At 44.7% G+C, this 16,840-nt stretch overlaps 1 protein-coding gene and 1 long non-coding RNA gene across 17 annotated transcripts in view; one reads left to right on the top strand and one right to left on the bottom strand.

Annotated features, from left to right (window-relative positions):
- Positions 1 to 16,450, bottom strand: part of GRAMD2A (GRAM domain containing 2A) — a 43,639-nt gene extending 27,189 nt beyond the window's left edge. For 3 of the 16 annotated variants that reach the window (XR_011527313.1, XR_011527309.1, XM_070576419.1), the window contains exon 1: positions 3,674 to 4,073. Coding sequence is in view for 5 of the 16 variants with exons in the window: in XM_070576387.1 (XP_070432488.1) it covers positions 16,338 to 16,378 (41 nt within the window). In the remaining 11 variants the exon portion in view is untranslated. Of the gene's footprint in view, positions 1 to 3,388; positions 3,556 to 3,673; positions 4,100 to 16,337 lie in introns of those variants that run through there. The other 13 variants (XR_011527311.1, XM_070576381.1, XM_070576374.1 and 10 more) reach the window with 10 other exon arrangements.
- Positions 319 to 3,524, top strand: LOC139076088 (uncharacterized). The gene is made up of 3 exons (XR_011527338.1): positions 319 to 428; positions 3,070 to 3,311; positions 3,400 to 3,524. It is a non-coding gene; the product is annotated as an uncharacterized lncRNA (long non-coding RNA).
- Positions 16,451 to 16,840: the final 390 nt, after the last annotated feature.

Here is a 16,840-nt window from a genome sequence, read left to right as displayed (position 1 = left end):
CCTCCTTCCTACAAACACCAACTGAATGCCTGTTATTCGCTCCACTGCATTTAAAGCTGTGTATACCAAGAGGGATGAGGCAAGCTACTATCCCCAAAATGCCTGTTGGGAGAGGCAGACATGAAACAAATATTTATAAAAATTAACACATCATTATAACTGTGTAATATATGCTATGAAGTAAAAGCACAGCGTCCTAGAAGGACCTCTATCAGGGAGAGCAGGGAAGACTTCCCTGAAGAAGCAGCAGCATTTGAGCTGATAGCCAATGGATGCTAATCATATCGGGGCGGGGGCGGGGGGTGGCAGTTGGAGGCAGTTAGAGAGGGGTCATTGTAGAGGGATTATCATGTGCAAAGGCTCTGAGGCCAGAAGTATGTGGTGTATATGAGGGACATAAACAGAGCCTTTATGTCTGGATGGTAGAGGTGAGTAGTGAAGTGGTGAGCAATGAGGCTGGAGAGGGTGGCAGGGCTAGATCATGGAGGGCCCTGTGAACCCCAGTAAGGGTTTCTGGTCTTTATCTTAAAAGCAATGCGGAGCCAATGAAGGGATTTAAACAGGGAAATGCACTATCAACTTTGTGTGTTAAAGAAATCACTCTGATACATAGATTTGCTTCAAAGGAATCCAGTGGAGGGGGACTGGGGGAATAGAGGGTGAGTCCTGATGAAATAGGGACAGTCTTATGTTGAGGCTTATTGTAGCCAGGTGATGTATACATGGGGGTCCGCCCTACAACTCTCTCCTCTTTTGTATATGTAAATATCTCCTCATTTTCCACGGAGACAGATCAGTTAGAAGACTGTGTTCCAACAGAGAGATGACATCTCAGACTTGGTGGCACTGGTGATGAAGGGCCAGGGGTCGATTTAGGGTATATATTTCTAAAGAGAGCCTCACCTGGTGATCAACTGGACATGGGGCATAAAGGAGAAAGTGTCAAATATGACTCAGATTTCTGGCTTAAGCAAGTAAGATACTGCTGTTTTGCGAGGCAAAATAGAGAAAAATGTATTAGAAAAAGAGCATATTTGGAGGAAACATTTATGAATTCAGTCTTGAACATGTGTGCGCAACATTTAAGTAGAGCTGTCAAGCTATATATGAGTAAGGAGCTCAGAAGAAAGGTCCAGGCAAGAGGGATAAATTTCTGAGTTATTGGTCCATGAATGGGTAGAGGAGCTAGGAAGATCCCCCAGGGAAAATGGGTCCGTAAAGAAGAGAAGCTATCAACAAGAGTGCCAAGACCAATTCAACGGGGGAAAGAATAGTTTTTTCAACAAATGGCGCTGGGACAGCTGATATCCACATCATAAGAATTAATTTGGACCCCTATCTCACACCATATACAAAAATTAACTAAAAAATGTCAGAGCTAAAACTATAAAACTCTTAGAAGAAAACATAGATGTATATCTTTGTGACCTTGGATTAGGCAATGGTCTCATAAGATGAGACCAAAAGCACAAGAAACAGAAAAAAAATAAATTGAACTTCATCAAAATTAGAAACTTTTGTGCCGCCAATGATAACATCAAGAAAGTGAAAAGACAACCCACAGAATGGGAGAAAATATTTGCAAATCATATATCTGATAAGGAACTAGTATTCAGAATATATGAAGAACTCTCACAACTTTGAAAATATTATACTAAGTGAAATAAGCCAGTCACAATAAGACAAATACTATATGATTCCACTTATATGACACATCTAGAGCAGTCAAAGTCAAAGAAACAAAAGTAGGGTGGTGACTGCCAGGAGCTGGAGGGAGGGGGAAATGGAGAGTCATTTAATGGGTACATGGTTTCAGTTGTACAAGATGAAAAAGTTCTGGAGATTGGCTGCACAACGATACGAATACACAACACTACTGAACTGTAAAAATTAACTAGGAAATGATTAAAATGTTAAATTTTATGTGGGTTTTTTCCACCATAATTAAAAAATTTTTTTAAATTGTTACAACCAAACATTAAAAAGACAAACAATCCAGTTAAAAAAAGGCAAATGTGGGCTGGCCGACGGCATTGGGTTAAGTTTGTGCACTCTGCTTCAGCAGCCCAGGGTTTGCTGGTTCGGATCCCGGGTGTGGACCTGGCACTGCTTATCAGGCCATGCTGTGGCAGGCGTCCGACATGTAAAGTAGAGGAAGATGGGCACAAATGTTAGCTCAGGGCCAGTCTTCCTCAGCAAAAAGAGGAGGATTGGCAACAGATGTTAGTTCAGAGCAAATCTTCAGCCCAAAAAAAAAAAAAAGGCAAATGTTTGAATAAACATTTTTCCAAGAAAGATATCAAATGACCAATAAGTACATAAAAAGATGCTCACATCATTAGTTATCAGGGAAATGCAAACCAAAACCACAATAAGTTACCACTTCACACCCACTAGGAGACTATAATCAATAACAAGTGTTGGTGAGGATGTGGCAAAGTTGGAACCCTCATACATTGCTGGTGGGAATGTAAAATGGTGCCATTGCTCTGCAAAACTGTTTAGTGGTTCCTCAAATGGTTAAACATAGAGTTACTATATGATCTAGCAATTCTACTCCTAGGTATATACCCAAGAGAACTGAAAACATATGTCCACACAAAATCTTGTACAAGAATACTCATAGCAGCATTATTCATTATAGCCAAAAAGTGAAAACAACCCAAATACTCATCAACTGATGAATAAACAAAATGGGATATAGCCATACAGTGGAATATAATTCAGCCATAGAAAGGAATGAAGTACTGATACATACTACAACATGAATGAATCTTAAAAACATTACGCTAAGTGGAAGAAGCCAGTCACAGAAGACCACATATTGTATGATTCTATGTAGAGGAAATGTCCAGAATGGGCAAATTCATAGAGACAGAAAGTAGATTAGTAGTTGCCAGGGGCTGCCAGGAGGGGGAAATGGGAAGTGACTAATGCAGATAAGGTTTCTTTTTGGGGTGATGAAACTGTTCTGGGTTATGGTTGCACAACTTTGGGAATACGCTAAAAGCCACTGAATCGCACATTTTAAAAGGGTGAACTTTATGGTGTATGAATTATATCTTGAAGGAAAGAAGTCTGGGACTTGAAGAACCACAACATTAAAAGATTGTGTGGAGGAAGGAGAGGAGTTCCCCCAAGGAGATGAGGAGAGAGTGTGCCTCAAGAGGGAGAATACCAGGTGTAGAGGCTGTCGTGGAAGCCAAAGGAGTTTTCAAAAAGGAGGAATGGGAAAGCAGTGAAGTTGCTGAGAGGCAGAGTGGAAGGAAGACTGAGAGGCAGTCTGGACTTGAGCACCACGGAGAGGATCGGTAACTTTAGCCGCGACAACTTTGGTGCGCTCGTGGGAATCTGAATCCAGACTCGGGTGCTAACGGCCTTCTCCTACCTCTCTCCCAGCCTGGAGACTTCATCCCAGGGATGGACAGTGGGGACAGGCCTCTGAGCACAAGCGAGGATGCTGTTGAGCACAGCCGGAAACCCAGGTCACTGGCCAGCTCAGCGCCACACCAACCTCGGATCCTGCCTCCCTCGCAGTGAAAGACCGCGGAGGATGGGAAGGAGAAGGGACTGTACATTCCTCTCCTGGTGCCCTGAGGAGGCTGTTTGCCGTCGGGGAGGGGCAGGGGTGCTGTCCTTGCTCGCAGCCTCACCCTGGCCCAGCCATCCTCACCTGCCTCTCCTTTACCCTTGGTGCGTGTCTGCCGCAGCCCGCAAATCCCAAGTCCATTTTCTGCGCCTGCCTCCAGGAAGGGCTGGGAAGCCCGGGGTCACCAGCCACACCCAGAATTCCAGCACGGCACTCATCGCCAGCTCCCGGAGGCGGCGGCCCGGCGCCAGAGAGCCCGCCTGCCTGGCCCCGGCCCACCCTTTGGTGGGGGCTGGTGGGTCCTGAGACGTCAGAGCAAAAGCTTGCGCAGACAGGGAGCGCTGTTGGGAGAGACGCCGCGCCCGCACATCCCGGCCTCCCTGAAAAGAGAGCCGTCCCCCAAACGAGCCCGCTTGGATTGGTGCCCAGCACCAAACCCGGTAGCTGGCCTGGATGTGGGACTCCCCAAGCAGAGTCAGGCTCTGAGCCCTGCCACAGGCTCCAGCCAACTCTGCTCCCCCAAGCTGTGGTTCGGCTAAGGGTTCAGATTCCTAAGCAATGACCTAGTCTTAAGGAGCTTGCTGGGGCCTGGGACCTCCTCCTCCAGGGAGAACTCCAGATTGTCTAACTGGTGGAAAACCCCTAGGAATGCTGGCTCTCACCACTATTATTCAACATTATTCTAGGGGTTCTAGCCACTGCACAAAGGCAAGAAAGAGAAATAAAAGGTTTATACATTGAAAAGAGATGATTATTATTTGAAAGATAGGAAGATTACCTAGGGGACACACACAATCAACTGAAAAACCATAAGAAAGTGGCCCAGATATTCTTATATTTGGGCACTGGACTAGACAGAGCTGTGACGGGGATAGACACGATGAACTCTTATGGACTTAATTATTAGTCTAGTGGTTAGAAGAGCAACATAAAAGTCAATAGTTTCCCTGTAGGCCTGCAATAAAGTTATAAAATATATTCAGGAAAATGATTTCATTCATATGGCAACAACACATATAAGATATCCAACAATAAACTTTTAAAACATAGAAAATCTAGGAGAAGAAAACTACAAGCATTTTTAAAATGACGTAAAAGAAAACTTGAATAAATGGAGAGACAAACTCTGTTCTTGAATGGGAAGATTCAAAGTTTTAAAGAGGCAAATTTATCCCAAATTTAATGCAAGGGCTTTGCCCTACCAGATGTCAGAACTACAAAGAAAGAGCAATTAAAATAGCACGGTCTTTACTGGCTTAGGAAAGATTAATGGATCAATAGAACACAAGAGGCAGTCCAGAACATAATCTATGGGGATCTGAGAGTTTAGTATGTAATAAAGAGTTTCAAATAAGAGAAGAATGGATTGTCCAATAAATGGTATTGGGGTGACGGGGTACCTCACACCATTCACAAAAATAAATTCCTGGCAGACTAAACATCTGAATATTTTCTAATCAATAAAGAACTAAAGTAAAATAGAGGAGAATATTAAACTATCAGGAAAGGTTCTTCTAAGCAAGATATAAAACCCAGAACACATAAAAGATTTAATTGCATAAAAATTAAAAATCTTTGTACATCAAAATTTAAACTGACAAAGGATTGGTATTTTTAACATGTAATAAGCTCATCCAAGCCAATAAGAAAAAGGTAAAGGGGCTGGCCCAGTAGCGTAATGGTCAAGTTCACACCCTTCACTTTGGCAGCCTGGGGTTCGCAGGTTGGGATCCTGGGCATGGACCTACACACCACTCATCAAGCCATGCTGTGCAGCATCCCACATAGAAGAACTGGAATGACTTACAACTAGGATATACAACATATACTGGGGCTTTGGGGAGAAAAAAAGAAGGAAAAATGGAAGATTGACAACAGATGTTAGCTCAGGGCCAATCCTCAAAAACAAAACGACCACTACAATCAAGATATACATTTCCAGCACCTTCCAATAAAAAAAAAAAAGAAAAAAAGAAATGCAAATCCTTTGATCTAACAACTCCATTTCACGGAACTTGGTATAAGGAAATAAATGGACAAATAGGCAAAATTTATATTCATACGGTTAACAATTATGGGGGGAAAGTGGAAACATGAAAACAGTATTTTTTTCAAAATAGTATTTTATCAATAGATTGCTATGTAATTAACTAAAAGAACGGAGTATAGGGCTGGCCCAGGGTCGCAGCGGTTAAGTGCACACGTTCCGCTTCGGCGGCCCAGGGTTCACTGGCCAGGATCCCAGGTGGGGACATGGCACCACTTGGCAAGCCGTGCTGTGGTAGGTGTCCCACATATAAAGTAGAGGAAGATGGGCACGGATGTGAGCTCAGGGCCAGTCTTCCTCAGCAAAAAGAGGAGGATTGGCAGATGTTAGCTCAGGGCTAATCTTCCTCAAAAAAAAAAAAAAAGGGCAGAGTATAGTGTTAAAATGGAAAAGTCCAAAATGTGTTGTTTACTGAAAAGTAGGTACAGATTAGTAAGATATAATCCATTTTTAAAATTAAAAAATCTATACTTAAGGATATATATCAAACAATAGTGATTGTATCTTGGGGAGAAATATGGGAGGATTTTCACTCTATAATTTGTGTTTTGTTTGAACTTATCATAACAGGCATGTAATACTTTTAAAATCAGCAAAAGCAATAAAGATACTTAAAAACAAAAGGCAGAAATGATATTTTTTCTTATTAAATTTCAAAGGCTTAAAAGTTGAATAGTATCTACTGTTGATCAACATGGTGAACAGCCAGTCTCACACACTACTGTGTGGTAGTGCAGTGTGAAAAAGATATATACATTTTATGTGTAGATAATTGTCAGACTCATAAATTCCATTTCTAACAGTTTATTCTTAGGAAATAATTGGACACAAATTTAAATGTATAAGAATGTTCACTGAAGTGTAGTTAGAAGAGAAAAAACAATAGGGCATGAACAAATTATGGTTTATTCATAGAATGGAAGGCTATGTAACTATTAAAATGATATCAAATTATTTATTAAAACTTATTTCTTAAAAATAAGTCTCTATCGGGGCTGGCCCATGGCCTAGTGGTTAAGTTCAGTACATTCCGCTTCGGTGACCTGCGTTCAGTTCTCGGACATGAACTTACACCACTCATCAGTAGCCATCCTGTGGTGGCAACCCATATACAAAACAGAGGAAGATCGGCACAGATGTTGGCTCAGGGAGAATCTTCCTCAGGGAAAAAGAAAAAGTCTCTATGAACATGGAAGGATAGCATTATACAACTTGGAAAAAGCATTATATAGAACAGCATGCATGATAAAATATATGTCGGGAGGATGATCAACAAAATTCTAACAACATTTTTCTCCATCACTTGGGATTTTAGGTATTTTTTATTTTCTTCTTTATACTTTTCTGTATACTTTGCCTAAATTTTATTGTCACAATAAACTAACTGTTTTCATTAGGTGAAAAGAATAAAAAGGAGAAAGGAGAAGGATACGACAAGAAAAAAATTTGTTCAAGGGCACAATATGTTAACTAATAGATACCTCTGAAATTCCAAAATCCTAAAACCTCATTCTTCTTGCAGGGAAACCCTCAGAATCCAACAGAAAAAGAAACTTTGATTTTAAAAATGAACTTTGCCAAATCCCCACATGATAAAACTACACAAAACTAAAAACACACACACAAGTGAGTGCATTTAAAACTGGTGAAATCTAAATAACGATGGATTATATCAATGTCAATTTTCTGCTTGTGCTGTTGTGTTTTTGTTATGCAGGATGTTACCACTGGGAGAAATTGGGTGAAAGACACACAAGATCTCTATATTATTTCATATAATTGCATTGCATGTGAATCTACAATTATCTCAAAATAAAAGTTTATTTATTTATTTTTGAAGAAGATGAGCCCTGAGCTAACATCTGCTCCCAATCCTGCTCCTTTTGCTGAGGAAGCCTGGCCCTGAGTTAACATCCATGCCCATCTTCCTCTACATTATACGTGGGACGCCTACCACAGCATGGCGTGCCAAGCGGTGCCATGTCTGCACCCGGGATCCAAACAAGCAAACCCCAGCTGCCAAAGCAGAATGTGCGCACTTAACTGCTGCGCCTCCGGGCCGGCCCCAAAAGTTTATTTTTATTTTTTTAAAGATTTTATTTTTCCTTTTTCTCCACAAGGCCACCAGTACATAGTTGTATATTCTAGTTGTAGGTCCTTCTAGTTGTGGCCTGTGGGATGCTGCCTCAGCATGGCCTGATGAGTGGTGCCATGTCCACGCCCAGGATCCGAACCAACGAAACCCTGGGCCACCGAAGCAGAGCGCGAACTTAACCACTTGGCCACAGGGCCGGCCCCAAAAGTTTACATTTAAAAAATGAACTTTGGGGGCCGGCTGTGTGGCCCAGTGGTTGGGTTCTTGAAAAGAAAACAGACCAAGCTTTTCTTAGAGCTGGAGCTGGATCACCAGAGAGGCATGGTCTCAGATTCTCCAAGCTGGAGGCAATGCAGGGAAACTAACTTTTGGTGAGCACCTCCTGTACCAGGCCATTTCACAACCTGAGGATCTCTGAAGTGGGTCAGACGTGACTCTGTTTTATAGATGAAGAAAGGGAGCCTCAGAGCTAGTAGTAACTCAGGCGTAACTTGTGGAGCAAGGATTTGAATCCAGGTCTTTGTGAAAGCTCAGGCTCTTCCTATTATATGATAGTGACTACGTATCTGAGAAAGACTTAAAAGAAAAAAACACTTATTCAGTGTTATCCATATCAAAGAACTTGGTGTAAGGAAACTATTTGAGTGGGTGAAAAAAAAGTGGAGTTGCACTTAGGCACAAAGAATTTCAAAATGTGTGCCTACATGTGAATATCATCCATCAGATATGTCACTGAAGCCCTGATTATTAGAGTTTTTTCCACACCTGAATGGACCTTGTCCTATGTAGTGATCCTTCACCAAGGAACGAAACTGTCATTACGTTCCTTCCTTGATAAAGCTAGATCTCCGTCGTTAGTGTGACCAGTGCAGAGTCTGGGCCGTGAGCATTACTGCTCTCTCTTCTCCTGGGTCTGATATTGCAAGACCCATTAGCTCTCCCACCCGCTGCTTTTACATGGGGCCAATTGGTTATTTCCAGTCCTCTCAGGTCTTCCTCCATCATTACAAACCCTGGTTGACAGTCTAATGAGCTCTGGAGGCCAGGCAAGGGTTGCAGGGCGGGTCTGTGAACTCTTGGAATTTGAGGCAAATTGTTGTGTCTGAACAAAGGATCATGTTTCTGGAAAGAGAGCATTTCACTTTTATTAGATTTTTTTTTTATTAATGTTATGATAGATTACAACCTTGTGAGATTTCAGTTGTACATTATTGTTAGTCATGTTGTGGGTACACCACTTCCCCCTTTATGCCCTCCCCCCACCCCCCCTTTTCCCTGGTAACAACCGATCAGTTCTCCTTGTCAATATGTTAACTTCCACCTATGAGTGGAGTCATATAGAGTTCGTCTTTCTCTGACTGGCTTATTTCACTTAACATAATACCCTCGAGGTCCATCCATGTTGCTGCGAATGGGCCAATTTTGTCTTTTTTTATGGCTGAATAGTATTCCATTGTGTATATATACCACATCTTCTTTATCCAGTCATCAGTATCTGGGCATGTAGGTTGGTTCCACGTCTTGGCTATTGTAAATAATGCTTCGATGAACAGAGGGGTGCAAGGGACTCTTGGGATTTCTGATTTCAGGTTCTTAGGATAGATACCCAGTAATGGGATGGCTGGGTCATAGGGTATTTCTATTTTTAACTTTTTGAGAAATCTCCATACTGTTTTCCATAGTGGCTGTACCAGTCTGCATTCCCACCAACAGTGTATGAGGGTTCCTTTTTCTCCACAACCTCTCCAACATTTGTCGCTCTTGGTTTTGGATGTTTTTGCCAATCTAACGGGTGTAAGGTGATATCTTAGTGTAGTTTTGATTTGCATTTCCCTGATGATTAGCGATGCTGAACATCTTTTCATGTGTCTATTGGCCATATTCATATCTTCTTTTGAGAAATGTCTGTTCATGTCCTCTGCCCATATTTTGATTGGGTTGTTTGTATTTTTGTTGTTAAGCCGTGTGAGTTCTTTGTATATTATGGAGATTAACCCTTTGTTGGATAAGTGGCTTGTAAATATTTTTTCCCAATTAGTGAGCTGTTTTTTGTTTCAATCCTGTTTTCCCTTGCCTTAAAGAAGCTCTTTAGTCTGATGAAGTCCCATTTGTTTATTCTTTCTATTGTTTCCCTCAACTGAGGAGTTACAGTGTCCGAAAAGATTCTTTTGAAACTGATGTCAAAGAGTATACTGCCTATATTCTCTTCCAGAAGACTTATTGTTTCAGGCCTAATCTTTAGGTCTTTGACCCATTTTGAGTTTATTTTGGTGTGTGGTGAAAAAGAATGGTCAATTTTCAATCTTTTGCATGTGGCTGTCCAGTTTTCCCAGCACCATTTGTTGAAGAGACTTTCTTTTCTCCATTGTAGGCCCTCCGCTCCTTTGTCGAAGATTAGCTGTCCATAGATGTGTGGTTTTATCTCTGGGCTTTCAATTCTGTTCCATTGATCTGTGGACCTGTTTTTGTACCAGTACCATGCTGTTTTGATCACTGTAGCTTTGTAGTATGTTTTGAAATCAGGGATTGTGATTCCGCCGGCTTTGTTTTTCTTGCTCAGGATTGCTTTAGCAATTCGCGGTCTTTTGTTGCCCCCTATGAATTTTAGGATTCTTTGTTCAATTTCTGTGAAGAGTGTTCTTGGGATTCTGATTGGGATAGCATTGAATTTGTAGATTGCTTTAGGTAGTATGGACATTTTAACTATGTTTATTCTTCCAATCCATGTGCATGGAATGTCTTTCCATCTCTTTATGTCGTTGTCAATTTCTTTCAAGAAAGTCTTGTAGTTTTCATTGTATAGATCCTTCACTTCCTTGGTTAAGTTTATCCCAAGGTATTTTATTCTTTTCGTTGCGATTGTGAATGGGATTGAGTTCTTGAGTTCTTTTTCTGTTAGTTCATTGTTAGTGTATAGAAATGCTACTGCACTTTTATTAGATTTTTAATGTAGCCTATGACTCCCCAAATGACAGGAAATACAACTTTAATTTGATGAGCAACAAGATGGGTTTAAAATATAAACTCCAAAACTGATTACTTTAAAAAATAAACACTCAGCTAGCAATGAGCATCCCTGGTGCTTAGATGGTTGTCTCTAAATGCCATGCCCAACTGAAAGGAACTGATGCTCCTTGGAGAAACGACTGATTCCAGATTTGGGGCAGGAAATGAACAAATGAGCCTAAAATATCTAATCACACCAGAAAGCAAGGAAGCCATCAAAGACTGAGGTCATGGCACAAGGACTCGGGAGCCAACTTGAAGATAGGACAAAGATGGGACAATCTGGGCATCAATAAGCATGATGTCTACAATGGCCTGAAACACATCAAATCTGTTTAAATCCATGAGATCATAATAATACAAAAATGACTCATTGGTCACCTTAGGTGGATACTAAGGACCCATCTCATTATTTTGAAAACTTGTAAATAAAAGGAAAGAGTTAAGCATTTATTCTGCCTTTCTAGGACTAGCTATACGTCAGTGTAACCAAATAGATGAAGAATGGACATTTCTTTTTATAGAAAGATTCAAGCTAATAAATGATGAAAGAGTGATAGAATTAGAGTAATACCATTTTCAAATCCCTAATGAAATAGTGGGTCTAAACAAAATAATCACCAATGGCTGCTAACATCCCTCAAAGAGACATAACCAGACCTTACGTGCTTCCTCAAGTGTTCAATATCTCCTGAATCTGAGCAACCTCTAGATCCAACTCCCAACGTATAGGAAATACAGGAGGCAGAGGAACAATTTTTTTTTGGCGGGGGGGGGGGGGCAGGGTGAGGAAGATTGGCCCTGAGCCAACATCGGTGCCAATCTTCCTCTATTTTGTATGTGGGAACACCACCACAGCATTGCTTGATGAGTGGTGTGTAGGGCCATACCTGGGATCTGATCCTGCAAACCCTGCGCCACCGAAGTGGAGCGTGCAAACTTACCCAGTACGCTACCAGCTGGCCCCCAGAGGAACATTTTAAACAACATCAACAAACTGGGAAATAGTACAGTGTAAATAACCCGGTTTCTTCAAAAAGTAATTGCAAGGGAAAAAAAGAAGAAAGGGAATGGGAAGGGGAACTATAGATTACATGAGATTGTAGAGGTATAGATATATAGATTCCATGTGTCAACCAATTGTATAAAACTCACTGGGATCCTTATTAAAATTTTTTTAAAAAGGTACAAAAACGTTTATGAGGGGGCCAGCCCAGTGGCACAATGGTTAAGTTCGCACATTCCTCTTCAGTGGCCTGGGGTTTGCCAGTTCAGATCCCGGGTACAGACCTACACACCGCTTGGCAGGCTGTGCTGTGGCAGGCATCCCACATATAAAGTAGAGGAAGATGGGCATGGATGTTAGCTCAGGGCCAGTCTTCCTCAGCAAAAGGAGGAAGATTGGTGGCAGATGTTAGCTCAGGGCTAATCTTCCTCAAAAAAAAAAAAAAGTTTATGAGATGATGGGGAAATTTTAAAGATTTTATTTTTTTCCTTTTTTCTCCCAAATCCCCCCAGTATATAGTTGTATATTTTAGTTGTGGGTCCTTCCAGCTGTGGCATGTGCGATGCTGCCTCAGCATGGCCCGATGAGTGGTGCCATCTCTGAGCCCAGGATCGGAACCAGTGAACCCCAGGCCGCCGAATTGGAATGTGCGAACTTAACCGCTGTGCCACCGGGCCAGCTCCTCCTGGATTGTTGGGTTTTTTTTTTTTCAGATTTTTAATTTTTATTTTTTTTCCTTTTTCTCCCCAAAGCCCCCCGGTAGATAGTTGTATATTCCAAGTTGTGGGTCCTTCTAGTTGTGGCATGTGGGACGCTGCCTCGGCGTGGTTGGATGAGCAGTGCCATGTCCGCACCCAGGATTCGAACTGACAAAACACTGCACCGCCTGCAGCGGATTGCACGAACTTAACCACTTGGCCACGGGGCTAGCCCCTCCTGGATTGTTTTGAAGCAAATCAAAGATACATTATTTCATCCACAACTATTTCAGTGTGCATCTATAAAAGATAAGGTTTTTTAAAAAATAGAACTACAATACCATTTTCACACCTCAAACATAACAGTAACTCCTTAAAATCATCAGATAGCTAGTCAGCATTTAAAGTTTCCTCATCAGGGGCTGGCCTCGTGGCCGAGTGGTTAAGTTCGCGCACTCTGCTTCAGTGGCCCAGGGTTTCACTGGTTCAGCTCCTAGGTGCGGACCTAGCACCACTCATCAGGCCATGCTGAGGCATCCCACATAGCAGAGCCAGAAGGACCTGCAACCAGAATATACAACTATGTACTTGGAGGCTTTGGGGAGAAGAAAGAAAAAAAAAAAAGAAAAGAAGATTGGCAAGAGATGTTAGCTCAGGTGCCAATCTTTAGAAGGAAAAATAAAAAGAAATATGTAATTTCTTTTTCTGTAGAAAAGAGAAAGAGAGAACCAATCTCCTAACCAGTCACTATTGTTTCCTCAGGCATAGCACCCCAGCTGCTGCTCTGACCCTAAGTCAGAGAAAAAAGGGACACTGATGAAGTGAAATACCAGTAAAATTTTGACAATTATTTAACATACCATTTAAGTGCCACATCAACACATTAGGAGGAAAGCAATTCATGTTTTTTTTTTTTAACCTATGCAGGCTTTTTATTTTTTTTTTTGAGGAAGATTAGCCCTGAGCTAACTGCTGCCAATCCTCCTCTTTTTGCTGAGGAAGACTGGCCCTGAGCTAAGATCCGAGCCCATCTTCCTCTGCTTTATATGTGGGACGCCTACCACAGCATGGCTTGCCAAGTGGTGCCATGTCCGCACCCAGGATTCAAACCGGCGAACCCTGGGCCGCCAAAGCGGAACACACGCGTTTAACTGATGCACCACCGGGCCAGCCCCGCAATTTATGTTTGATTTAAACTAATTCTTTGTATGCTTTTTATTTCATATTTTTTAAAAAAATAGTGCCAGACAACTGATGTCCATTTGAAAAATTAACAATGGGATTTTCTGGTGGATTTTAAATATCATCTGAGGAAACACTAATTTAGGACAAGGACTTAAAGACTGGTTCGGAATCCACAGGTTATTAAAACATTCCAGTCCTACATCACGACCAAGCATTTCTAAACTAATAAAAATTTGTAGTTGATGGTGGGAGAAGGGAGGAACCAGTTTGCTCTGTACAGGCATTTATTCTTGGGAACAATGCCCTCCTTCTGGAATCTGTGCTGTAGCAGACAGGTGCTCCTTGGGGAGGCAGTTGCAGTTCTTAATCACACCGGAAGCTCCATTCCCAGGGGCTTCTGCCCTGCCCCTCCACCTTCCTCGCCTACAGTAATAAACAGCTGGGAAATTAATCGAAGCTTCAAAGGTCGGTGATAACACATGAGGACAGGTCACGCCCTGCAGCCCAGGTGAACAGCATCGCAGGGCAGGGCCAAGGCCGACTTCATGACAAAGTTACATTTGCATCAGGGATGGCTGCAGGATTAGGGGCAATTATTTTCTCTTCTCAGGAGGGGAGAAAACAAAATTATTTTCTGGTGCCCAGACTCAGGCCCTGGACACCAAAGTGGAATGCTGCACTGTGCTCGACTTCGTCGGCTTTCCAAAGGTAGACACAGCAAAGAAGAAATTATGTAAAGAAATAAAATACCTTTAGAAACTGAGGGTGACAGGCTAGTTAGCAGAATCACTGAAAGGCTACATGGAAGAGGCCTCTAGGGAGCCTACCATCCAATCTCCTTACCTTGTGATGGCAAAGCAGGTCTAGAGAGGGGACCTGACTTGTCTCAAGCCTCAGCAAAGTAGGAACAGCGTGAGGCTAACTCACTTCTGACTCCCAGAGGAAAGCTCTTCACAAGAGTCTGATAAATATGGTATGTGGCATTCAAGAGCCAAAGCAAAGACTTAACGAGGTTAAGGACTGGGCGGAGCCGCGCAGGCATGTGCAAGAGCTTCAGGGAAGCTGGGGGGTATAAGCTCATCTTGAGTACTGCCGACTTCAACCCTAGGGGGTCATCCTAGGTGGATGAATTGGCACACAGACCCGTCTGGTCTGCACTAAGGCTTTGAGGACTCCCCTAAGCTCAGACATTTGAAAGCTACAAGGAACATCAAAGCATGGATAGGGCCCGGACTGTCCCCTCTACGCTATTCAGAAAATTCTCCCAAAGGCAAGTCAAGAAGGAGAACTCCACTTTGGCCCCAGCAGAAACTCTCCCAGAAGGTCGGTGGCAACCCCTGCCAGCTTTGCCCTCTAGACCTGCCCATTTGCCCCAGAGCTGCTCACTGCTTAACCGGCCCCATCAAATTGTAACCTCAAACCTGAGAGGGTCTGCCAGCATGGACCTGACTGGACTCCAGCAAGCGTGATCAGAGGACTGTGGAGGGGGCATACTGCCCCCTTCACTGCAGACTGGGAGGGACATCCTCTACGCTGCCTCTCCCTGCAACCCCATAAATCTTTGCTCTGAAAGGAGCTAGACTTCAGAGCCAGCTAGACGTGTACATGCGGCAAAGACATCCTAGATTGTCAGGGGACTCGCTTTCATTCCCTTGGAGCCCAATCCCTTCAAGGATGGGCACCCCTAAACATCACGCAGTGGTGGGGGTGGGAGTGGGGGAAGTGCGGCAAGCAAGGGTAAATGACAGCTGGGTAGAGTCTCACCAGCCTCTTGACGACAGGAGAGAGGGAGCCCCTAAGCATTCTGCCAGCTCCACATACCTGTGTGGAGTGGGCACAGGGCTCACGCATTCACACTACCTGCCCCAGGGCTGGCTGTCTAGGGGTGCCAGGTTGTCCTACAGAGCTCAGATTTGGGGCTTGGGACCTGGGTAAGGGCAGGAATTTATATCTTCATTCACTGGCTCTATCTTCCCCAAATAATCTCACTCCTAGGGCCCCAGGACCTCAAGGTGGGCAGAGGCCACAATTCTTGATGTCACCTGAAACGCCAACTACCGCCTGCCCTGCCTCCTTCCCCTTTCCCCAGCTACAAGAACTTTCCTTTCTCGGAGGACAACTTTGGATCAGATCTCTAGACTGAGAGACCGGCCCCGGCCCGCCCGCCCGGGCTGAGCCTGGTGCACCGGCGCGGCTGAGTCGTGCCAGGATGCCTCCACCCACACTGCCTGCCTCCCGGGCAGCCGCGGGCCGCTACAATTGCACACCCGGCTAGGAGAGGAGAGAGGCTGTTCCCTCCGGGGGCCAGCAGGGCAGTTCCAGCCTTTGGGCCGCGGCAGTCAGGACTGGGGGTCGACGTGGCTGAGGAATGAATGAATGAGCAGCGATGCTGGCGGAAGCGGGTGGCGGTGGACCAAGGAAGATGCCCTCCACCACCCTGACGCCGCCCAGACGTCCCTCATCCCGCAACTTCAGACCCCCGCAGGAAGGGCAGACTGCCCCGGCGTTCTGCCCCCGCGCGAACACCCGCAACCCCGGAGGTTCCCGGGCCGGCAGCTCTGGCACGGAGCCCTCATGCCGGCGCCAGGGAGTGTCTGCCCCGCGGGCAGAACGTGCCGAGTCTCCGCGGGCCCCGCGGCCGCCCGCCCCCCGCCCCGCCCCGCCCCGCCGGCAGCCTCCCCTCGCTGCGGTCCCGGGGCTGCGCCCCTTACCTGCCCCCTTCGGCGGCCTCGCCCCGGCGCAGAGCGGTCATCGCAGCGCCTCCAGCGAGCACCGGGGACCGCCCGCCGGGGACCAGCGCGGCCCGACCCCGCCCTCCCCAGGAGTACCCACCTCCGCCCGCCCATTGGCTGCTCGAGCGGGACGCGCCAGCCCATTGGCCGTCCTGCCCCCTCTCCAGACGCGGATGGAGCCCCAGGCGCCGCGCAGATCCTACAGCTCCGTCCTCTAGGCTGGAAAGTCCCAGAGCCCAGGGCCTGGGTCCGTACTCCCGTCCTCACAGCGAGGGCTTGGGTCCGCTCCAGACCTTTAGTCTGTAGCTCTCTGCAGCAACCATTCCCACCCTTCTCCCAACGCTTCCAACACTGGGCTCCAGGCTAGGTTTCAACTTCTCTCCACACCAGAGAAGTGAGGACCCAGCAGGGGCCACCAGAGGGGATTTTGAATGTGATAGCCCTGGAGCTAGAATGCCTTAGTGCAATTGGCCTAGAGTTGA

This window comes from Equus przewalskii, chromosome 1 (genome assembly GCF_037783145.1).
Source record: "Equus przewalskii isolate Varuska chromosome 1, EquPr2, whole genome shotgun sequence".
Lineage (NCBI taxonomy): Eukaryota > Metazoa > Chordata > Mammalia > Perissodactyla > Equidae > Equus > Equus przewalskii.
This window is presented reverse-complemented; position numbering and strand designations above follow the sequence as displayed.